The sequence below is a fragment of the Stylophora pistillata genome, chromosome 3 (genome assembly GCF_964205215.1).
Source record: "Stylophora pistillata chromosome 3, jaStyPist1.2, whole genome shotgun sequence".
Lineage (NCBI taxonomy): Eukaryota > Metazoa > Cnidaria > Anthozoa > Scleractinia > Pocilloporidae > Stylophora > Stylophora pistillata.
The window spans coordinates 40378168-40402722 of record NC_142521.1 but is presented as its reverse complement, the minus strand read 5'-3'; the positions used below and the strand labels follow the sequence as shown (position 1 = coordinate 40402722).

The following is a 24555-nucleotide window of genomic DNA, read 5'->3' as shown; positions in this document are numbered from 1 at the left end:
ACTAATGGAAAGTCGTACCTCGCCAAACCACACGAGGACAACTTAATTGAACTAAGACAACAAGACTACCTGTGTTAAATTTTGCTTTAGGCTTTGCATTGTTCAGTTTATCTACACCGAGGAGTTCTTGGTACAACACAATATTATCAACACAATATTCTCATTTTGGTATCTATATGCGAGGAGCAGCGCAAGGAGGAGATGGGAAAGGGAACTGATTCCGTTTCACCCACGATTCTTAAAAAAATGAACGTGACGCATATGCTTTTACAGCATTTCAGGCGTCACGAGTTATTTATGCGCTAGGTTTGAGGGAAATCTTGAGATTTTCGCGAAATGAAAGAATATATGTATATATATTTTTATACTATTCTTGAATTGATAATATAAATTCTATATTTCAAATATTCTATTCGATATTATATACTTCACGACTCACGTTGATTCATAAGTTCACGAATCACAATCACTTTCTGAAATATTAACACTTTACGTATCATTTCGGCCTTGATCTCTCTCCACTCGAGAACCGTGTACCACTTACCTCTCAAATCGGACAGTTGTAACTGTAATCGAATACTTGTGCTTTCATGTAAAATTTTGTCACTTCAGTATAAGATCACACAGTAGTGTCTAAGATCGGACACTGATGTTCGAAATTAAACTCTAGTGTCTAAGATCGGACACTAGTGTGTAAAATAGGACCCTGATGTTTGAAATCGGACACTGTTATCCAAAACAAGCCACTAGTATGACATTTTTAGGCACTGGTGTCTAAAATCAGACACTAGTGTCCATAATCGGATATTGTCTAAAGATCGGACACCAGCGTTCATAAGCAGACACTACCATCTAAAATCGGACAATGGTGTTTTAAATCAGACAGTATTAGTCGGTCACAAGTGTTCGCTGAAGCGGGAATAACTTAGCATTGCTTATTGTACTGGCTCTCTTTTTAGTTCTCTACAGGTGCTTCCTTAATCTTCCTCGCATCCGTTTCTCGGGTTATTACACAACCTTTCCTCAGAGAAACATCCCCTAGGATGGGGACTAGTTGGAGGAGGTGGGGAGAGGGTGTTCGGGGCGTTGCGTATCACTCCAAATGACAACGTCAAAGGAGACTGCTACTTCACGCAACACACCTACAGAGGATGTTCCTCGATTCTCCGAGAACACGTTGGGTAATAGCCCAAGAATCGGCTGCCAAGAAGATTAATTAAGGAGCACTTTTTGTAAAGAACTTTATGAACCGATAACATTTAGTGGTAGTTGAATTTTCCTCCCATAATCATGAACTCATTTGAATAGACTTCTCAACCTTCCTCTCTCTCTTTCATATCCTGATTTATGTGAATGTTGTAACTTGTAAGTGGTTTAAAGAAGGAGCAGAAAAGTAAGAGGATAAAAAGCGTGACAAAGAAGTGAAAACAGATCCTTTGGAAACAGGAAGAACACAACGAATTCAAGCCACAGTATATCTTTTATTTAAAAATACCAGAGTCCCACATGCGACTGTAAAGTAACATCGTGTAAAAAGGCACTTTGTATTCGTTTATCGTTGAAAGTTTCAGAGCTCTCAGTCTGTAACCTGAAGTTTTTCATTGGTTGGAAAAGAGCTGTTTGCAGGTTCTGAAAGTAAAAACTCTCTTTTGAATCGTTCCGTAAGCAAGCTAGACACTTGAAACATGCTCACGTACAAGTATTCGCATCTCTTCTTTGAACTAATCATAAAAGTTGGAGACTTTAAGAAATTCCAGAAGATGCAAGAAATCAGCGATCTGGTTAGTCGACCCTCGCGGACTTGATATCCATACGGTCGAGAAAATTCTCGCAAACATCCATTTTATCACCGCTTATTCACTGCAGACCGGAACACTTTGCATAAACATTTTAGAAGCGAGAAAATGTACTATGACCATTTGTGCGGCACTTTGTTGCTAACGCTAAACCACTTTGAATTGTTTAAATTTCAAGCGTTCTACGCCGTAAAAAAACCCTTGGAATAAAGCCCAGTGTTTTGGATGATTATGTTCTCTGTAAAATTTTCGACGGTAGTTCCACAGCTAAGGAGGAAATGACTACTATAGAATGCAATTGTCTTTTAAACGTCCATGGAGTCTAGCTCTGCATCCCTTGACTTGGAGTGGCTCAACTCTCGACGAACTTCAGGTGTAATCTACGACAAACAAAGAATCTCAATTAGTTGAAAACACCAAACACAAGTCTTTCCGTACATTTATGAGGATTGTTACTTTAGGAATATCAACATACGTTTTTACAGTGCTCCCAGCTTAAGGCTTTCCAACGTCGCTATTTTGCGAAGGAATTAGATCAAAGGTTCCTTTGAGCTCTCTCGCGGTATGACTTAATCACTTTTTGCCACCTCCAAAAGACTTGTGGCCGATTTTGGATTTTGAACACTAGTGGCCTATCTTTGATGTAAAAGAAGGGCACTAATGGCCTCATAGTATGACTGACGTCATACCATAAGGTACAAAAAAAGGTTCGCAAGAAGTAGAATCTTAGTGGGCAGTGGCCGGCGATCGTTTAGAAAGCTCACGCGACCTTTTAAGACTTGACACCCGTACAAACGAGGCAGCAACGGAACACAGACGATATTTCATGCAAATGCATGTCTTTCTTTAACCTTAGATGATGAAAACGTAAGAATGGAAATGTTATAAATTACTACTTGATTGCATAACACAGATTGGGCGACTTTCCCTGAAAAGTTAGGTACCAAACGACTGTGGGAAGACCGCGTTTAACGAAAAATCAGGTCTAGTTCTAACTAAATTTTTATCATCATCACTGGAAAAGGCCGAAAACAAGTGGAGAAAGACATATAACATAAGACACACTCGATTTACCTGATCATGGACCTGCACTCTACACAATTCCATCAGGGCGTCTTTTTGTTCACTGGATACATCCTCTTTATACCTGCAACATATGCAACATCCACTATTAGTCCGTAGGGTAAGCGAATAAATCCAACGGTGAACACAAACACAAAATCCGCTCTAATCTTCTCTGTACCAAACCATCCGCTTTCTCCTTTGATTCATTCTCACTTCTACGCTGATTTGCGCCCCCCACCCCCGTCCACTCTAGCAAACCGTTCGGTTTTTATTGAATGAAACAACTCTCCGAGTGAACACCGCAGAGAGAAACAAAATCACCCATATTTACTGACTGCGATTGACTTACCGGTAACACACTGCACTCAATTTGGACAATATGGAGTTTATCCGAGTATCATGAACCAAATTAATAATAACGAGTATGTTACAATCGGTAATCTAAACAATCATTGCAATGGTAGGTGTACATACATGTATCACAAGGCCGGCAATTAAGATTCTATCTCAGCCAAAATGCGAGCCATAAGAAAATCGAAAAAGAAAAAAAAAAAAAAATCGTGCAAATTACAAACGTTTTACGGTAACTGGTCTCAGTTAAAGATCGGTAACGCTTGAAGATTTCCGTTTAACTGAGTAAATAGGGTATGGAGAAACTTGGGCACGCATTTGAAGGGGTTACGTAGAGTTTATTTTTGAGAATTTTTTTTTTACGTATCGTGAATCCTACTATCCTCCCCCCCCCCCCCCACCCTCACAAGTTCAGAACATTTAGCACGAAGAAGGGCGTGGACAGTTTTCGTTTAACGGGGTTCCACTGTTCCTTCTGGAAGTCTGCTGGTGGTCGTCGCAGTTATGATCAACGACAAAGTAAAATATCGCGACTGACAGTAACCCTTTGAAAAAGGACATTCGCGATCTGTTAAAAACTCAAGATACAAAAATCAATAACAGACCAAAGTTACCTCTGAACAAATGTTAGTAAACTTTGATGCCATAACACTGGGAGAATACATTTATCAGATAAGAACCTGGGTTGAAATGAAGAAGAAACAAAATGAAATAAGGTTAACTGCATCTTAACAATGACACAAAGCAAAGCAAGAGCCTTACAAGGGGAACTGGCTGTTTATAAGTGTATTTTTCCTCCACTGGTTTAAAAAGGATCGAATCAAAGCATCCTAGTTCCTCCTAGATTTCTCTCTCCGCTGCAGTGAGATCCCCGTACCCTCTTGTTGCTGCCCCTTTGAAAGCCCTGCCTGACTAATAAATGAAGCTCGAAGGCATTTTAAAATTATTATATTAAGCATTCTACAGGCCTTCTATTTAATTAAGCTACTGCAATCGTCTTGGGCAACAGAGGCTCCGCTAACGACCGACTGATGTAAGACCTTGTTAGGTTCATTCCAATCTCAAGCTGCAACACTCACCGTAAGAAGTGATAGACAACCGCATCTATCACTCTGTAGGGTAATGCGTATTTCTTGTCAAAAAAGTGTCGCAAAAAAATGCTGTTTGCACCTAGCGAAAAAAAAATTGAACAAATAAGACCATGGATAACGTACCATCAAAACAGACGAACGAATCAAAAATTTAAAGTGCACTTCAACTTCGACTTGACTTCTGCCTTTTCTTGGGTTCGGTCACCAATCCTTCAGAGAAGGAACTAGAGGGGGAAGAGCGCAAGCTCAATTCCCGAGAGGCAGTTGATAGAACCTGACTTTCTTGAAACTTATGTGGGGGTGAACAAATTGCAAGGGCATACTCTTCCAACCTTACTTGTAATAAGAAACAAAATACAGGGGGGATGAACAGTTACCTGAATAATCCATTTCAGCAATTTTCAACATGGCAGCGCTTGAGTGTAAAACTGGTATACTGGTCTTGGAGATCAAACTTCCTATGATGATTGCCTCTCGCAAGGTACACGTTCGCGTCTGTACAGCAACAAAACAACTTCAGAACATGACCGTCGTTTGTTGTCATACCTTCCAACTGAGACAATCTAAGGCGTATTGCTCAGACCAATCTAACCCCATTCTCCTACTCAGTCTCCTTCGCAGCCACCTTTTGGTCTCGTCTAATCTGCGCCACTGGCGCCATATAATTGCGTTTTTCAGGCGATCACGAGGAATGCGCGTAGAACGCACGTAGAATGCGCGAAGGGTGAGACAGGAGGGGGGCGGGAAAGAAAGATGGCGTATCTCGCCCCTCACGATCCCTTCGCGGTCGACTCACGCTCGTCACGTAATGCATTGTGTGGGCTAGACCTAGCAACTGTTGCATCTCATTCAAACCAGTAAAATTTTAAATAATCACCGATTATGATGAGTTCACCGGCAGCACAACCCCTGGCACATATTCCTACAAGCAGACGCACATGATACTTAGGCCTCTAACGTGAAAAGTAACTTTTGCAGGAGATTTACGTGTGTCTCTATGCCACTTGCAGGAATAAGTTTTTTAAGTTCAAGATGACTGAAATTTCTGATGGGAACTAGTTTATAGGAGTACAAAGAATACAAACTGACATTTGGTTTGCCTGTGGAATATTTCCTTTTCTAATGACTGTTGAAGTTGAAGTTCAATTATTTGTTTAAGCAGGTTGATTAATTGGCAGCTGTAATAGCTGATGTGGACCTGCTGTCCTAACCCACCCATCTCACCCCAGGGGAGGACATCCATCACACAGTAATCTCGTGTGCGGGAAATTAACGTCTCCTGCCCCAACCCTGCAGGAGACGGGACCTCCATTTATTCGTCCCTATCCGAGAAGACTAGAATATCTAACCATTTCTTGATGTTATAGAAAGGTAGCAAATTCTTCTCTATTATTGTAAGACCTTGAGTGTTGGTACGGCCGGAGCTCGAACCCTCGACCTCCCGCACTACTGTCCAGCGCTCTATCCATTGAGCTAACCGGGAGGCGGTTTGATGAATTATAGGATTGTTGTTGATGTTTTTTTTTCCCCCAAGGCCGCCCTAATTTTGTGCAGATCAAAGGCTACCCGCAAAATTCACAAAATTTACACGAAACACGGTACAGAAGATCACTCATTTCACCTCACACAGGGGTAATAAAATTCCTTTGAAGAAAGCAGCAGGTTTGAATAAAGCCTTCTTTAAAGCCTGCAAAAGATAAAAGAGAAGGCTTGATTGACAATCTGTCAAAAGTTAACAGATTGAAATGTGCTTTTAGATGTTCTTACCATGTACAAATGATAGTTGAGTCGTTTGTACTCTGTTATATCGTCTCTCACTCTTGGTAATAACACTAAGTTGAAGAACCTTGCAGCAGAAAGAACAAAATACATGTACACTGTGAGTCAAAACAATTTATCAAGCATAAATTGGCAACTTTAATTAGTTGTTGAAAATCCATTTACAAAAAGCAATATTTACTCCTAAATGATTAAATGACATCAAGAAGTCACCTCTCCTCTTCTTTCCACCTAAAATCCCCCCAATAAAAAATGTATATCTGCATTTTAAAGGTATGTACAAAACATCATTCCTTTAACACAGTGCTCTCTCAAACTTTTCAATTAGTTCTAGAGGCCCAAATGTGAAAAACACGCTTGGCAAAGTGTGTTACTCAAAGCAAGTGCCCCTCTCCTCCTTGGCCAGAGTTTATCGTGGTTTCCATGTAGCATGAAGCAAATAGGAATACTACAACCCCCCCCCCCCCTGGATGGGATGCCAGTGTCCCCCCCCACCACTTTATCAGACTTTCCTGACATTTAGCTGGTACAGTTGAACCTTGCTTATCTGGATTCATTGGGACTTGGGTAAATAGTCAGGATAACTGAGAATCCAGATAATTGCAAAATATGAATATTAATAAGACAATAACGTAAACAAGAGAAATGAAGACAACACATTATTAATTCTTAAAGTCTGTTTCAATGACTCTCCGAGCACTTGATCTTTTGAAAGCGGAGGAAGCGATGCGCTGTTTTAGATGCACTTTTCCTGACTTTAAACATAATCTCTGAATTTTTTACCTCTTAAAGTTTTGAAGATCAAAGCTCATTAATATTCATGAAATAAAAAACAGGACCAGAGAAAAAGTCTGGATAATTGAAAATTCCAGCTAATTGAGGTTTGGATAATCAAGGTTTGAATGTGCTCATTAATGCTCCAGGATGGAGAGAGACACAATGACTTGGCCAGATCTCAAACCCAAATCTCTCTTGTATGTGCACCATAAAACAAAGCAACATAGAAAAAAAAAGCTCTGTATGAAATCCTTGTCAGTATCTTCATGACAAGACAACAAACCTCTGAGCCATCTTAACATTGAGATTTGACACAAATGTTCTTGTTGCTTGAAACATGGCTGCTGCAGTCCACTTCTCTGGCTCTGTTATATAGAGCACCTCAACAGGTAACAATACAGGTACATTAGTATCCTCAAATTCTTTCAATGTAGGGGGTTTTATTAGGGGGCGAAGGCACCTAATAGTTAAATATTCAATATTAGTCGCGAAGGCGACTAATATTGAAAAGGACCAGAACCAGGACTGTGACGATGTTTCAAACTTTAATGAAACCCCTGTCGAGGCATTGAAAAATGAAATAATTAACAATTATTCCACGAGCGCGCGTTGGATATGAGATGATAGATAGCCAACGAGGCGCGTAGCGCCGAGTTGGCTATAATCATCTCATATCCAACAAGCGCGAGTGGAATAATTGTTTTATTAAAAACGCCCGCAAGAAATTATTATTTTGTAAGAAGAAACTGGATTTTTTAGCTCCCTTTTGATTTTAAGCTGACGCGTATGCTTACCATATTTGTAGATTATGGTATATTGGCTGATATACCATAATGGCTAAGCCAATAAAAAGTCTTGAATTGCATTATCCAATGATCTAGTTTTTAATAATGTATGTTAGTATCCAACTACACTCCATAGAGTACAAATAATGCCCAAGATAAGTACAAATATCATGCTTTATTTGTATCCCAGAGAACTGGTTAGACAGGTTTTTCTTGCATTGCACAAGTGACTATGGGATTGGAGTTCCAAAAATAATGGCAGACAATTTGCAGACAAGTTGCCTGCACTGAGATAACAATTTGGTGCATTGGATAATATTGTATCACTGAGTATTTTTACTCATTAATTATATTTATAACATAACCAAAATAAAGCGCGCGCTCTGATTGGTCAATTTAGCGTCCCCCATTTGCCCATGGGTGTACGCTGCTGACGTGAGCAAAGACTATTTTTCCGTGCGTGCTTGTTTTTTCTGGTCGTGTAAGATTTGTTAAATAAAAGGGAACTCTTTAGCTACAATGTATCAATGTTATGTTATAAAACAAATGGTAAACACCACAGCGTACACTATTGAGTTATGGATGCACTTGGGAGGTTTGCTAAGCACTCAAGAAGCTAGAGTCGCTCTCGGCTATCGCCTCGAGCGACTCTTACGCTTCTTTCGTGCTTAGCAACCTTCCGCGTGCATCCATAACTCAATAGTGTATGCTGTGGTGTTTACCATTTGTTAATTTGACTTGCCCCGCAGACTTGTCAAAATGCAGCACAACTCATAAAAATACTCAGCAATATGACACAACAAAACATCTAATAAAATATATATATATATATATATATATATATATATATATCTTTGTTTTTTACTTACCTCTTCCCAATTCGCAAGAGATGGAATAACTTTAAAAGCTTTTGGCAACTTCCCAGATCTGTATTTGGCCAAGATTTGTCCAACACTAAACATACATCAAACATTTACTTTTAATTTGAAATAATTCTAACTCTCCTTGTTTTTAAAATAATCTTATTACTTATGATTCTGAAAGAGGATTGAGAAAATTTGTAGTAGTAGGAAAAGGGGGTTTCTGGCACATTTTTCAAAATCGCCTGAAAAACCAGGGCAGTTTTGAAAAAATTCAATTGCCTTAAAACAAGGCAAGTTAATGAGTCAAAACAACCATGTTTTCAAGGAAATTTTGAAAAAATGATTTTATTCTCACTTGAAAAAGAACGACGATTTTAAAGCAAAATGATTGTCGCATTTTTTCTTTCAAAAATCAAAGCAAAATTGAAATTTTGAGATTACATTGATTTTCAAGACAATCTCAAAATGCGTTTGAACCATCAGAAAAAACTAATGACAATATCTCAGAAATAATCCCAAACTCATGATCGCATTATTATTAGGTCACACTGTCAAGCTCTCTGTTGATGATGTTGAGCTGAGCATCAGAGAGAATGAAGATGTGACATTTAACATTTCTTGAACCCGATCCTTTCCTGTTGATTGCAAGATGAACTCCATCTTTTGTATTCACCAATCTCAATCCTGAACCGTGAAGATCATTGTCTCTCACGTTTCCAAGATCGATAAAGAGACCGAATCTGTCTTCAGCACAAAAGTCTGTTGCATTCATCACGCTGTTCTCCTTCCCAAATCTTCTAAAGACTTCTTCCCACACTTCTCTTGCCTGCATTCCTTGGCTGTAAATCTTATTGGGAATACCATCGACCGTCAGCTTAATAATTATATATATTTATATTGCGCAAATTAACATGTGGATATGATCAAATGCGCATCACAACACTTTTTGGGGGACTTTGGCCAGACTGCATCAGCAGTTTACAAACAATCAAAGGAAACTTATTTGAAGATGCCCCCTCCCCCCCAATTCCCAGTAAACAGGCCAAACCACATCACAGTAATCTCGTGAGTGGGTTCTTTAACGTCCTCTGCCTAACCAAATTAACTAATTAATAGATGCAGGAGACGGGACCTACGGTTTAGTCGTCCTTATCCGAGAAGACTAGAATGTCCATCCATTTCTTGATATTATAGAAAGGTAGCGCATTCTCCTCAGTTATTTTTAAGACCTTGAGTGTTGGTCCGGCCGAGGCTCGAACCATCGACCTCGACCTCCCGCACAACAGTCCAGCGCTCTAACCAATTGAGCTTACCGGGAGGTTAACATCAGTGATGTTGGGATTAATCGTCTTTTCACTATTTCTTGTTCCTGCTGCGTATGTCTTATAAAAGAGAAGAAGAAGCTCCTTCGTAGACCTCCTTGGAACATTGATGCTCTCATTGATGATTGTGTTGGAACCTTTATCTATTGAGATTGTCTTGAGATGAGTGATATGCTCATACATGAATCTCTTTCCATTTTTGTAGTTAGAAAGGGCTTCATCAGCGAGTTTTTTACTGTGAATGACTTCATACTCAAGCTGGATGTCAGTCAATTGATAATTGTTGGGTCGCATCCCTTCACAACACTACCAGCAGGTGCAAGCCTGAGCTCGAAGAGAAGCTCATCAGAAAGAGCTCTTGGAAAAAAGACTCCATGATCCTTCAAAATGTCATGATCCAATGGAGTCCTGTACATTTTCCCATAAACTGCATTGAGCTTATTTTCTTTATCAATGCCCGAAGTCTTCTTATCTCCAGCGTTGCATCTGATTTTCGAAAGATCTTCAGACTGAATACCTTCTCTGAACATGTTTGCCCTTTCATTCTCAGTCAAGAAGAGGTCCTCCCAAAGCTTAAATAAATCATAACCATCAGTGTCTTGCACAATTTCTCCTGCAAACTTCAAAGTCAGTCGATCAACAAGAGCTCTTGCTACATTGTTCACGAGGAAATTGTTTGCATGCCCAGCGACTTCCAAGTTGAATACGAGTGCAAGTGATCCAGGCACAAGTACTACCCCATTATCAAGCTTTGGAACTGGAACCCTAAGGACTTTACCAGGAGAAGCACTATTCGGGTTGAATGTTACTCTGTGAATCACACAGTCTGCCTTGAGAGCGTTTGACATCTTTTTTTCAAAACTCCGGCCAATTCTTTCACTGACTTCCACTTTTTATAAAAGATATTTTAAAAATGGCACATTTTGGTGATACTGATCCTCTGTTAGAACATAATTCAGCCCTGCTAGCCACCTCTTTGATTCTGCGCCTGAGCTGTGCTGAATTTTCATTCTTGTGAATATTTCTCTGAATTTTGCTTGAAAATATTGATTTGGGGTGACAAATATCTTTATCTTCATTCAAGCGACTTTTCGCATTTTCGTGAAATAGAACGGCTGGAACCTCCTTAATTGCAGAAGGATTCAAAGTGAGCTGGATGGGAAACCCTGCTATTCCAAGTGCGCGCTTCATTTCATCATCCCAGTCTTTTCTGATTGATCCTGAGACGCTAGTTTGAACACCATCAGCTCAATTTAAGTAAACTTCTGCTTTTCCCTCCTTTTTGCTAAAGAATGTTACCTGCACATTAAACTTGCTCAAGTCTGCATTTGGATATTGTGCTTGGAAATCATTCCAGGCTTTTGTTCTTTTTTTTCTCAGCAATTCTTTTTGCTTCGTCTGATCTTAACCACACAATGATCATTTTAATTTGTTTTTTTAAATCAAAATGGTCTTGTTGACAATTATTGAAGTTTCAAATGATTTCACAGTTCTCTTCAAAGAACCACTTTTGAATCTTGGCAAGCATATCAGGCTGGTGAGCTGTTCTCTTTACAACTCCTGGCACAACTTGAGTCGCTCTGGAGAAATCTCTGTATTTGATGCTCAGGACAATTCATCTGTAAAGACAATTCCTGAAGGAAATTATTCACTGAAAAGCCTTGGTGAAGCTTTTGAAGATAGATTGAAAAACGAAGGAGTCAATGTTCGACTGAATGCTTCAAGGGCAAGTTTGGAAATTAAAAATCCTCAAAACAAAAAGATTCTTCTTGATAATGATCTGGCTGATCTTCTTGGAATTAAACAGCATTTGCAAAAAACCAACTTTGTCAAAACTTTTTCATCATTTAACTACTGTCTTGTCTGCTGTGATCTTTTGGATGAGAATGAAAACCTTTTCAATGGAAAGCCGTTACAAGTTCTTGCATGTTTTGACATTGCAGGAGAACCCTTTAAGAGGGTGAACTATTTTTCTGAAACCCCATCACATCGAAAAATATCTCAAAGGAATGATATCACATCAATGAAGATTTCTGTGACCGATGAAAATGACAAAATAATTGATTTCAATGGAATGCCAATGAGATTTGAGTTTGAAATAATCTAATTATTAAAAATGTCTGCTGAAAATATTTTACCAAGTGCACCACCACTTTATCCTTTCCTCCCAAATTCAGGCACTGATTTCAGGTTGAAAAAGATTTGTGATTGCCAGAAGGAAATTAAAAATGAGATTTCACATCACCAACAAGTCGCAAAAAAATACGAGAGAGTAAAAGCTGTGTGCCGCATAACATCATCAGTCACATCCATCACGGCAGCTCTTTTGTTGATAGGTGGTTTCGCAGGTGCTTTGAGCAGTGTGGGAATTATAATTTGTGCCTTTGACAAGCAATGCGGGTTTGCTTGCTTTCGCAAACAAATCTCTCGTGAAAAAGACTGAGAAACATGAAAAAACCGTCTCTCTCGCTGAAGCGAAACAACGAACAATCAGCAGACTCGTGTCAGAGGCCTTGAAAGACTCTTCGATATCAGATGCTGAATTCGCTTTGACATTGAATGAAATTGATCAAAATATCATTCATTGAAAAAAGAACTCAGAAAAAATAATTCACGAAATTCTCCAGAGAAGGTTGAGGAAGAGACTGCAACTCTCAGAGAGGAGATAAAAAAGGAATATCCAAAAAAATTAGGCTCTCTACTAACACTCAAAAAGAGTTGAGAATCGAATTCAACAAAAGACCGAGTGGGCTTTCTTTGCCTATTTCAAGACAAAAATCATGAATTAACATTTGGAGGAAATGTGTTTAATTCCCAATATATTACTTGACTTATATTAGTAAATGCGTTTCCAAATATATTATTTGACTCTTATTAGGAAGCGCATTTCCCAATATATATTATTTGACTTATATTAAGAAATGCGTTTCCCAATATATTATTTGACTTATAATTATTAGGAAACGCGTTTCCCAATAATCAATTAATATTCATCAATTAAAAACACTTTAGTCTGTACGGGACTAAAATTCAAGCCTCCCAACACAACAGAAAACTCTAAAACATCAGCTTCATAAAGCAATCACATGAAAAAAGCGTGTTTAAGGAGCACTCCAGAAATCATGATTTTCTTCCCACATCTCTTGTACGATCTTGTTGGACAAAAATGTACGTATTGGCTCAGACAAACGTTTGATCTTTGGGTAAGATTGACAAAGTTTGTGGAAACAAATCAAATAAGTGCAATAGCCCTTTGAATAGCCACAAGCTTCTTCTATCCTGTTGTATTCAGTGTCATCTAAAAGATCCTTAGCATTGCTTTTAAAAGCAGGCACCAAACCATTCTGATAGAATAGTAATCCGCTTTTGTGAAACATCAATATCACGCTTCAATCTTTCCAGAAAGTTGATCCAAGGCATCCACACTTTCAAACACTTGAAGAGAAATAAGAGAAATTGAAGAGATGCTTGGATCGAGACGCAGTCTCTTACACTCAACAACTTCAGATTTTTTAGATGAATGGAATGAGTTTGTTGAAAACTACGAAAATAATCCATTTACAAGTCTAGACAGTGGATGCTGGTGCGCCCACGAGTCAGCATCTGCATTGAGAGGTTTCACAAGGCAGTTCAGAATAAATGCAGTTGAGGGTTTTGGGCCAAATCAATTCACGCAGGAGGCAAAACCGGCAGTCTTGAAAATCATGAGAGAGAACCACCAGACAAGACTCAAGATGATTCTTTCTTGCAAGATGAAGAGGCGAGCTACAGATGGAGAGGTTCAGTATCTTGATGCTTATTTCCACACCAACACAATTGAAAATCTTAATGCAACTAATGAAAGCAAAGTGTATGAAAGATTTATGCAAACTATTCAAGAAAGAATCGAAGAATTCAACAATAACAGAAGTAACTGGGACATAGAGACTGTCTCACAGAGACATTTCACTTGACCTGCATCTTGTAGAGTACAACCCTTTGAATGGTAGCTCTTACATCAAACTTCCAAAAGAGCTTAAAGGAAAAAAAGCAATAATCAATACGGAAAACCAAGATAATGAATGTTTTAAATGGTGTATTACAAGAGTGCTTTATCCAGTTGAGAAAAACCCTCAAAGAATAACAAAGATTCTTAAAGAACAATCTGATCAACTCAACTGGAGAGGAATCAACTTCCCGGTTGAGCTTGACAAGATAAAAAAGTTTGAAAAACAGAACGAAAATATCGCGGTAAACGTGTTTGGTTATGAAAGTGAGGCCAGAGTCTATCCTCTCAGAATAAGCAAGTCACCAGCTGAAGAAAGGAATCAGGTGATCAATCTTCTTCTTATCGAGAAAGATGGAGACGCAGTTGCTAATAAGCACTACTGCTTGATAAACAACATGAGCAGGCTTCTCTCAAGTCAAGTTTGAAATCATAAGGAACCAAAAGAATTTTGTCTCAGGTGTTTGAATCACTTTTCAAGCAGAGAAAAGCTTGCAGAGCAGGAGGTGCACTGTGCAAACTATGAGGCCTGCAAGATTCAAATGCCAAAAAAGGAACTTTTATCAAATTCAAGAAAAATAACCGATCAATAAGAGTGCCCTTTGTTGTTTATGCTGACTTTGAATCTTTCACAAAACCTATTCACTCTTGTGAGCCAAGAAGTGATAAGAGCTTCACCATTGAATATCAAAAATATACGCCGTCCAGCTTTTGCTATAAGGTTGTCTGCTTTGATGACCAGCTTTATTCTCAAGAGCCAGTCATCTACAGAGCAAAGTCTGAGGATGAGGATGTTGCTCAGATCTTTGTTGAAATGCTAAAAGAGATCATCAAAAAGAATCACAAAGAATTTGACTTTAAAAAGATGATCTTCACTGATGAAGACAAGAAAATGTTCAATGCGGCGAAGTGCTGTTGGATATATGGTGAGTCTTTCCCCACTGATCCTGTTGTGCTCGCTTTGATTGGCAACTTGCACGACACAGAGATCACTGTCATTTCACCGGCAAGTATAGAGGAGCTGCACACATAAATTGCAATTTTTAATTCGGAAAGCCAAAGTTCACTCCTGTCATATTTCACAACTTGGCTGGCTATGACTCTCATCTTTTCGTCAAGAATCTTGGAAAGACTGAGGAAGACATAAAATGCATTCCCGATAATGAAGAGAAGTACATCAGCTTCAGCAAATCTGTTGCTGTTGGCTCTTACACCAACAAAGAAGAGGTTGACATCAAGACTGAGCTTCGCTTTATTGATAGTTTAAAGTTCATGGCTTCTTCTCTCGATAAACTGGTCAGTAATTTGAGCCATGATAAGCTGAAGAAAACTGGGGAGATGTTTGGAGATGCTGAAATCGAGTTGATCTCAAGAAAGGGAGTGTATCCATATGATTACATGAGCAGCATTGAAAAGTTCGGAGAAACAGAACTTCCACCAAAAAGAGAGTTTTACTCAAAGCTTAATGACTGTGATATAACTGATGAAGATTATGAGCACGCAAAGAAAATCTAGATTGAGTTCAAGATGAAGAACATGGGTGATTATCATGATCTTTATCTCAAATCAGATGTTCTCTTGCTTGCAGACGTGTTTGAAGAGTTCAGAAACGTCTGCCTTGAGAATTACAATCTCGATCCTACTTGGTATTACACTGCTCCTGGATTGGCTTGGGATGCAGCACTGAAGGTGACAAAAGTTGAGCTTGAGCTGTTGAATGATACAGAAATGCTTCTGATGTTTGAGAAAGGAATTCGTGGAGGAATCTCCATGATCCCAAATCGCTATGGAAAAGCAAATAACAAATACATGGGGAAACAGTTTGACAGAGAAAAATCCATCAAAATATCTGGCTATCTTGATGCAAACAATCTTTATGGATAGGCAATGTGCAAACCTCTTCCTGTCAGAGATTTCAAATGGATGAGTCAAGCAGAGATTGGAGACTGGAGAGCGGGCGAGAGAAATATTCCCTGCATTCTTGAGGTTGATCTTGAATATCCAAAAGAGCTTCATGATCTTCACAACGATTAACCTCTTGCTTCAGAGAGAATCATGATCAGCTCAAGCAAAGTTGAGAAGCTTGTGCCAAATCTCAACGATAAGAAGAAATACATCATCCATCACAAGAATCTCAAACAGTGTCTTGAACTCGGATTGAGACTGAAAACATTTACAGAGGAATCAAATTTGAAGAAGAACCTTGGCTGAAAAGTTATGAAGAGCTCAACACAAATTTGTGCATGAATGTAAAGAATGAATTTGAAAAGGATTTCTTCAAGTTCATGAACAACTCTGTCTTTGGAAAAACAATGGAAAACATCACGAAACGAGTTGATGTGAGGCTTCTCAACAATCGAAAGAAAGCACAAAAGCTTTCAGCAAAACCAAACTTCAAGCATTGCAAAATATTTGACGAAAATCTCATTGCAATACATATGAGTAGAACATCAATAAAGTTCGACAAGCCAGTTTTCTGTGGAATGGCTATTCTTAACATCAGCAAGACTTTGATGTATGACTTCCACTACAAATACATAAAAAAGAAAATATGGAGATAACGCCAAGCTTCTTTTCACAGACACTGACAGTCTCATGTACGAGATTGAAACTGAAGACTTTTACAAGGACACAGCAGCAGATGTTGAAGAAAAGTTTGACACCAGCAACTTTCCAAAAGACCACATTTCAAAGATCCCACCTGGTTGCAACAAGAAAGTTGTGGGCATGATGAAAGATGAGGCTGGTGGAAAGATCATTGAGGAGTTTGCTGGATTGAGAGCAGTACTTTACAGCTACAAGATTCTTGAGGGAAAAGAAGAGAAGAAGTGCAAGGGAATCAAGAAGACTGTGATAAAGAAGAATATAACTCATGAAGACTACCATAAGTGCTTATTTAGCAGAAAGATACAAATGAGAAAGATGAGTGTAATCAGATCACACAGACATGAAATATTCAGTGAGACCATCAACAAGATTGCTTTGAGCGCAAATGATGTTAAGAGAATCATAAGAGAAGACAAGATCTCAACTTTTTCACATGGGCACTATAAATTATGAATCCTCAGAATATTCCTTTCAATGCATTAATAGTTGGACCAACAAATTCAGGAAAGACAAAATATGTCATCAATCTTTGGAGCAAGAAATTCAATCAGAAATTCGATTACATTTTTTTGATTTATCCAACATTCATCCACAACAAAACTTATGATAATTTTGGAGATTTAGACAAAGACCTCTTTATCTTGACTCCACTCCAAAACCACATTGATTTTTGTCTCAAGCTCATTAGTTTTGCTTATGAGATGTGAAGCAGAGGACAAATGAACTCATGAATTTAGCATTCAGCGCAAGACATAAGGGAATCAGCATTTGGGTCCTCACACAGCAGATGACAAGTATCGCAAAACCATTCAGAGGAAACATTGCTGCACTGGTTCTATTCTACACACCTTCAGCTAAGGACATGAAGGCGACATTTGATGATTATGCAGGTGATTTGATGAAAGAAGAGCAAATTGAATTAATAACAAAGCTGAAGAATGAGAAATATTCTCATCTGATTTTATCACTTCGCCATCCCTTCGATATAAAATTTGAAATAGAAATAAAATAGAGATGAGCGAAGCAAGCAAAGAACAAGAAGCAATCACAGACATCATTGTTATGAACATTCTTGAAGCAGAACCCACGAGTGATTCAGATCACCGAGAGCAACTTGCTGTTCTCGTTGTGAGTGGGAGAGCAAAGGAAATGATTGGTGCTTCTCTCACCCAGGATCAAGTCAAAAGGCTTTCTGAAAAAGATGGTGAGAAATACTACAAAAGATATGAAGCCTCAACCTCTTCAAAGACTTGCGATGCAATAGTTGACACAATTCTTCGGCTTTCGTGTAAAGCGTTGGCATGTTTTCTCCCTGTTGATGAAGGAAAGCTCATGAAAGACCTGAACGATGACTTCATTGTGAAGAGAGAACTCAGAATGATTGCAGGAAGTTTGAGTTTGAAGTATGGAAAGTACATGGCAATTGCAAGTGTTGCTCTTCTCACTGCCAAAAATGTTGAAGTTCCTTTAAAACCAAATGTGGTTAATGTTGAAGAAGTAGATAGTAATTGTGAAGAACCTGAATAAGTTAGAAGGTGGAATAAGTTAGAAGGTGGACAAAGAAGAGCAACAGATCCAATCTGGTCTCCAAAAGTTTTCAATTTCGAAAAAGCACTTGTGAATGAAAAAGAACGTGTTCTTTTCTATCTGAAAGATGGACAAAAGCGAGGATTTGTCAGAGAAGAGCTTCAGATTGTTCCACCTAAAACTGAGCTACCTCCTAAAGGAATTCGATGAAGAGAATGCTTCATAAGCCTCTATGTGTTTTTTTTGGGATTATTTCTGAGATATGGTCATTAGCTTTTTCTGATGGTTCAAACGCACTTTGAGATTGTCTTGAAAATCAATGTAATCTCAAAATTTTTCAATTTTGCTTTGATTTTTGAAAGAAAAAATGCACCAGTCATTTTGCCTTGAAATCATCATTGTTCTTTTTCAATTGAGAATAAAAAAAAATTTTTTCAGAATTACCTTGAAAACATGGTTGTTTTGGCACATTAAATTGCCTTGTTTTTAAGACAATTGAATTTTTTCAAAACTGCCCTGTTTTTTTCAGGCAATTTTGAAAAATGTGCCAGAAACCCCCTTTTCCTACTACTTTGGTGTTTGTCAAACTTCAGCTTTATAAATAATCTTCTACAAATTCATATACTAAGATTTTTCAAATAGCTAGCTTTGGTAGATCAAAATATCATGTCACACTAACAACATAATGACCTCAGATTGCAAGAACAAAAAATGAACAACTGTTCAGACTAGTTACATGTGGCTACAAGAAAAGAGGTGGTAGCAATGGGCCCTTTATCATTTACACTTACATACCCTTTGAAAACTTCAACAAGCCGTTCATCCATCTGTGGAGTTGTGGATCTTTCTGTGAGAACGATAAATGAAAAACAAAAATAAATTTTCAAGCAAGTTAGACTCATCATTAAGTGAACTGGGCCTCTTATTCCCTGAAGCATAGTTAGTAGAGGGGACTGGTTAGGAAACGTGGCAAACTTCAAAGGGCCGGCCTATTGTCTGTCCCTTGAGCTTCGCTTGAACGTCACGTGATCAATGACCCTGCACAAAACCAAAACAAACATGGAGGACATGAACAACTTATTTTTCTTCGGCGACGATTTTGATGCCATATTGGAAACTTTGGAGAACGAGGAAGAATACAAGAGCACTATGTCGAAGCAGCTGACTCTGTAAGTCTTTTAGAAGCCTTTACAACGTTATTTTCGCCCAAAAACTTTATAGTTATTGATGCCCTTAGCAACGGCATCGATCGTAGTACAACAACATATTTTTTTACTGAAAGTCTTTCGATTTTTAGGTTCAAGACGAAGAGGGAATTGTTTGCTAGTTGTGTCAAAATAAATGCAAGACTAAGGCTGGATTAAAAAGACATAAGACAATAAAGCATAAGTAGGAACAAGCGCGGGGAAATCAACCGACTCAAGAAGCCAAATTCACTGCTGAAGACTTCGAAGTGTTATCAATCAAAGCACGAGATAAAATAATTGCAAGGAAAATCTACCCTCAAAGCATAAAAGAAGAGCTACGAAGATATACGAACTGGGATGAATAAAATATGGGCTTCTCAGAAGTAGAATCCATGTATATGCGTTAGGGACTATAGACAAGGCTTTCGACTTGATCAATCGTGACATTCTCCTGGTAAAGTTAAGATCATATGGATTTCCAGATAATGTTGTAAAGCTATTGCAGAGCTATCTACTCAATCGCAAACAGTGTGTTACTGTAAATAACTCGACTTCGTCACAACTTATGCTAACCAATGGAGTTCCTCAAGGTAGCATATTAGGACCTCTACTATTTTTAATGTTCGTCAATGATCTTCCCGAAGCTGTTGGATCGGACTCAATTCATGCCTACGCGGATGACACCACATTTAAAGCCAGCGCTAATATCGATAATGCACCTTTGGAATTGGAACGACGTCTTCAAGAATACATGGATAAATTAAGTAAATGGTCTAGCGAAAATGGGATGGTCCTAAACGCCGTTAAAACCAAAGCATTACTTATCACCGGAAAGAGGCTACATTCATCATTAGTTGATGGCAATCACCTGTCAGTGACCCTTGATGGGGCCGAAATAGAACAAGTAACCTCTTATAAATTGCTTGGTGTAACACTCGATCAAGATCTTACATTTAGTGACCACATTTCTAGCCTAAAGGCCAAGCTTTCTCAGCGTATTGGTTTATTGAAAAAGATAAAGAGATACCTTCCAATAAAAGAAAGACTCTTATACTATAACGCCTTGATTAAACCCGTCCTTATGTACGGGAGCATGGTTTGGAATATCTGCGACGTTAAAGAACTCCACTGTCTCCTAAGGTTACAGAAAAGGGCTGCCCGAGTAATTCTTGGAGTGGACTCTTATTCTAGAAGTGTTGTAAACTTTAGTAAACTAGGCTGGTTGCCTTTTTTTGATGAAATCAAACTAAATAAGTGTACAATGATTTTTAAGAGCCTTAAAGGCGATGTTCCTCTTTACATCAGAGACTTGCTCAAGACGAACAGTTCTGTACACAATAGGTCTACTAGACATGGCAATTTAAATTTAGTGTGTCCCAAATACCTAAGAAATAACGATGGTGGCAAGGCATTCAGTGTTGACGCAGTTAAGTTATGGAACAGCCTTCCCCATGATATCAAAAATAAGCCTAGTATAAAACTGTTCAAAACAGCTGTGAAAAAGCATTTTATAAGCTCATATAAAAACCTGGACAACTTTGAAACAATATTAAGCAATAGCACATTATCTAATTTTAATTTTTTATCAATTAATTTTATCTTTCTGAATATTTTTAATATATCCTGCTATTTCGATCATAGAATTTTGTAATTATTTATATATTTATTTATTTATCAGTTTTTTGTGATGCTGTATAATCTAGTTAGAGGGCCACAGGTTTGTCAGCTTTTCAGCTGTTACGTGTCCCCCTCTATAAATAAAGTCCTTACTTACTTACTTACTTACTTACTAGGTTAAAACTGGAAATGCAGAACAATTCTACTCGAAGTACTATTCAAGAATAGGCCTCAATTCAACAAAGATTTTTGTGGGGTTGTCAAGTAATGCGGCAACATTGCTTAGTACCAAAGTGGCTGATTGTTTGATAGCTCACAGCAAACAGAAAGATGAATCACCAAATCCCAATATCCGTATTAAACTGTGTGATAGAGAAATGGCAGGGTTACAACATATTGGAGGATATTTTCTGCACAAGCTTTATAGCAAGGTGAACAATGTATCTAATCCCACAGCACATACTGAACAAACAGCTTCAATACTGAAAGCTGGTAAAGCAGAAGATTTGCATGTTGCAGGGAGTCAAAAACTAATTTCCTCTTTAAACCGAGGTGGACTTTGGGTTATTTCTAAACAAGCTCAAACAATTTTTAAGAGAATAGAACATAATTTTAGGATTCTGACCTCAGGAAGTCTCCAGCTGAAGATTGACAATGCTAAGATAGAATCCAAATCAGCTTGTGATGTTCAATTGGTCTCAGCATATAACACTATGTTGTTGGACTCAGACATAGTGGTAGAGAACATCATTGCAAAAGATGTTCTGGACAGCATTATTCATTTATATGTTACTGTACAGTGTTTTTCACTGGCCAAAGATGTTATACAGAAACACAAAATTCAATGTAAACAGATGAAAACAAAAACACTACGAAAGGAAATTTTTAGAGCCAGCAAAGAACAAGAAAGGCAGATATAGTTAGAATTAAGAGCCTGCAACAATTTGTCAATAAGTAATTTATTACAAAAGATTAATTTGGTAGCTACAACCTGCAACATATTAAATAAACATATTAAATATTAATCATTAATGATTATTTTATGGACAAAAATGAGTATAAAGGCTATATGGTTAAAGTATCTAACATAGAGTAACTTATTTATTTTCAGCCAGTCTTCTCGCCACTTCTTGTATTCCGCGTTTCGCGGTGCCGGTAGCTTCCAGATTCCAATTCCTTTACTTCTCCTACACGTTCCACAGCCAAACACTGAACAATTTTCACCTGGCATTATGTCCACTGACTTGATTAATGTTTTTAGCTATATTCTGAAGGTAAGATGTCGCTCGATCACGGAGAAAATCCAAAAACTTAAACGCTACGTGACTGTCGAAACAAGCCCGCGGTGCCATTTTGGATTTATGTGTGCAGGGTCATTGTCACGTGACCTCGATAAAATCGAACAATAACCTATCCGACTGAAGTTTGCCGCGTTTCCTAACCAGTCCCCTCTACTAACTATGCCTGAAGTGATAAAAATGAATTTCTCCACAATGTATTCATATATTTTCAGGAGGAAAGGTGATGAGGAGTACATGAAAGAAAATTATCAACAAGTAGATATAATTTGATTTCGCTTTATATTTCATGATCTAAAATTAAAACAAATGTATGGCAGCCAGTGTGAAGAATCGACATCTAGTCCTGTCTACATTTTGGGAGTAAAACGTCTTTCCTCGTAAACACCATTAAAGATTTTCATGACAAACCTGACATTTGACTTTCTATTTCTGTCTTCTTGTCTCTAATTTTCTCCATGATCACATCAGCCAGGGTTCTCCTAGCCGGTGTATCTTCTGACATAAATGCTTCAAAGGCCTGCTCATCTTCTTCATCAACTTCCTGTAAAGCACAAAGTAGCTAGCAAATCCTAACTATCTTATAAGGATCACAGTAGAGTATTATACTTTAGGGGATGATGTCCCATTTAAACTGATCAACTAGAGAAGATTGAAAAAAACCAAGATCCATATCAGAAGTGAGTACCACTCAAGGTACATGATGAATCATCATGATCATAGAATCACAACTCACAATGTTTTCATAGAACTGTTCACTAGCTACTGATGCTACATCATCTTCATCTGATTCCAACTCATCCGCATCTAAATTTTGTAACTCAGGTGGACCAAGACAGGTTTGCGCTGTCTTTAATGTTTTCTTTGAGCCAGATGCCATGCCAAACTCTGCTTCCAGTTCATCTTGTTGCTTTCTTGCCTGTTCTAGAATTTTTCTTGATAGCTTTTCCGCCACATACTATAGGAACACAACAGACCATGGTTTCAATTTCATACATTATAGACACAGTTCAAGTTAAGTATTCTTTTAAAGATAAATACTCTGACTTGTAAAAGCCCAAAACATAAGGAACTAAACTGTTCAAGGCTTTCAGTCCATAAAGATAACTGAAAATGTCAGAATATGAAACATGGGAGTTTTAAATTAAGCAGGAGCCCCCCCAAATAAATGCAAAAGAGATGACTCTCAGACAACCCGATTCCCGCGTCTGCTTTCTTGCTAATTTTGCCCTCTTTTCCTCTCGTGTCCGCCATTACCATGTGTGTATGAAGCTTTGCACAGACTGATGATAAACAAATTCAGCCCAAATAGATCTTGGTTATGATCACAACTCCTAAGATCATGGGTATAATAACAAAAAAAAAACTGAAGGCTGACACCAAGACAAAGCCACAACGCCACGATTCCTATTTCATGTAGCTGCCATCTCAAACACGACAGCTTTACTTTGTGTAGAATTTTTCATCATCTTCTGGAAGAGCTACTGAAAACTCAAGTCAATAAGCTTCCCTTCTCGTACGAAAAGTACTCAGATTTAAGAATGTATTCATTGGAAGGAGAGCCGAACTCCACGACCGATCCAAAATTATCTGATCTCACCGTGTCTTCTGAGTCTCCCTGTCTTTCCTTTCGTTGCTTCGTTCTTCCTGAAGGTCTCACAGTTTTTGATTCAAGGATATCTTCTGTAAGGCCGGCCGAACGTTTTTTGGCCTTCTTGTCTTTCCCCATGATGGCACCCGTAAAATCAACTTTAAAATCCGCCTGAAGATCAAGAATTACAACATACTTCGGCCGCCATATTGTTACAAGCTTCCTCACGTGGGTGAACTGAAAACAATCCAGCGGTCTACTACGAAGGTCCGCAAGGCATACAAAAGTAAATTCGTTCCTGCACCCTTCTCCATAGACCTCTATAGATAGATATGGTCTTAGGGATGTTTTTTCTTCTAGCAAGCAAATAGAAGATAAAGATCTTTTCCCCATCCAGCCAAGATGGCAACTTCACATTTCTTAGTTTTCACAACTGCCGGAGGCCGGTCGTTTCGATATAGTCGTTTTGATGCAAGTCGTTTCGATACAAGTTGAAGTCAATTCATCACACATGCATGTAAAATCGATTCGATACAAACTCACATTACTTCAAGTCATTTTGATACAGAATACAATATGATATATAAATGAACGAAAGACCTTCAAAGACTTACTCAAAAAGCTCTGTTGCAAATAAAAACAAACCCATACCTTCGTGAATCTCCACGTGTACCCAAGCCTCTTATGCAACGAGAACACGCAAACGAGACCAAATTAATTGGTTAAGTTTGTTTATCCAGAACTGAGATTTACATAGATACATTTTTGCCCATCGGACACCCCTTCAGATCGGGCTTGTTTCCAAGAAGAAGTTATGGTGCACTCAGAAAAAAAAGGTCCAAGACCTCCAGACCAAGATCTTCATGTTTTTGTTTAAATGTGCAATTTAGCTTTCTTCTCAGCAAAGGTTAATA

The 24555-nt window shown here is 38.3% G+C and overlaps 1 protein-coding gene, 2 long non-coding RNA genes and 2 pseudogenes across 4 annotated transcripts; 3 read left to right on the top strand and 2 right to left on the bottom strand.

Moving 5' to 3' along the window:
• Positions 1–1461: 1461 nt before the first annotated feature.
• LOC111343968 (bystin-like) lies at positions 1462–24527 on the bottom strand. Of its 2 annotated transcripts, XM_088755404.1 has the most exons (13): positions 23651–23891; positions 22787–23008; positions 22462–22594; positions 18744–18795; positions 8514–8598; positions 7143–7240; positions 6071–6149; positions 5925–5990; positions 4681–4798; positions 4292–4382; positions 3827–3892; positions 2871–2943; positions 1462–2176 (listed from the first exon to the last, which is right to left on the bottom strand). In XM_088755404.1, exons 1-13 carry the CDS (start codon positions 23777–23779, stop codon positions 2102–2104), a joined length of 1287 nt encoding a protein of 428 aa, XP_088611530.1. In that variant the 5' UTR covers positions 23780–23891; the 3' UTR covers positions 1462–2101. The 2 variants fall into 2 exon arrangements, with proteins under 2 accessions (XP_088611530.1, XP_088611531.1); XM_088755405.1 differs by lacking the exons at positions 1462–2176; positions 2871–2943; positions 3827–3892; positions 4292–4382 and adding an exon at positions 5181–5225 and having other exon boundaries at positions 23651–24527.
• LOC148736094 (uncharacterized) lies at positions 9405–12742 on the bottom strand (annotated as a pseudogene).
• On the top strand, positions 16298–16874 carry LOC148736093 (uncharacterized; annotated as a pseudogene).
• LOC148736091 (uncharacterized) lies at positions 16953–22465 on the top strand. The gene is made up of 2 exons (XR_015999423.1): positions 16953–17311; positions 22266–22465. It is a non-coding gene; the product is annotated as an uncharacterized LOC148736091 (long non-coding RNA).
• On the top strand, positions 18888–19550 carry LOC148736092 (uncharacterized). The gene is made up of 2 exons (XR_015999422.1): positions 18888–19117; positions 19246–19550. It is a non-coding gene; the product is annotated as an uncharacterized LOC148736092 (long non-coding RNA).
• Positions 24528–24555: the final 28 nt, after the last annotated feature.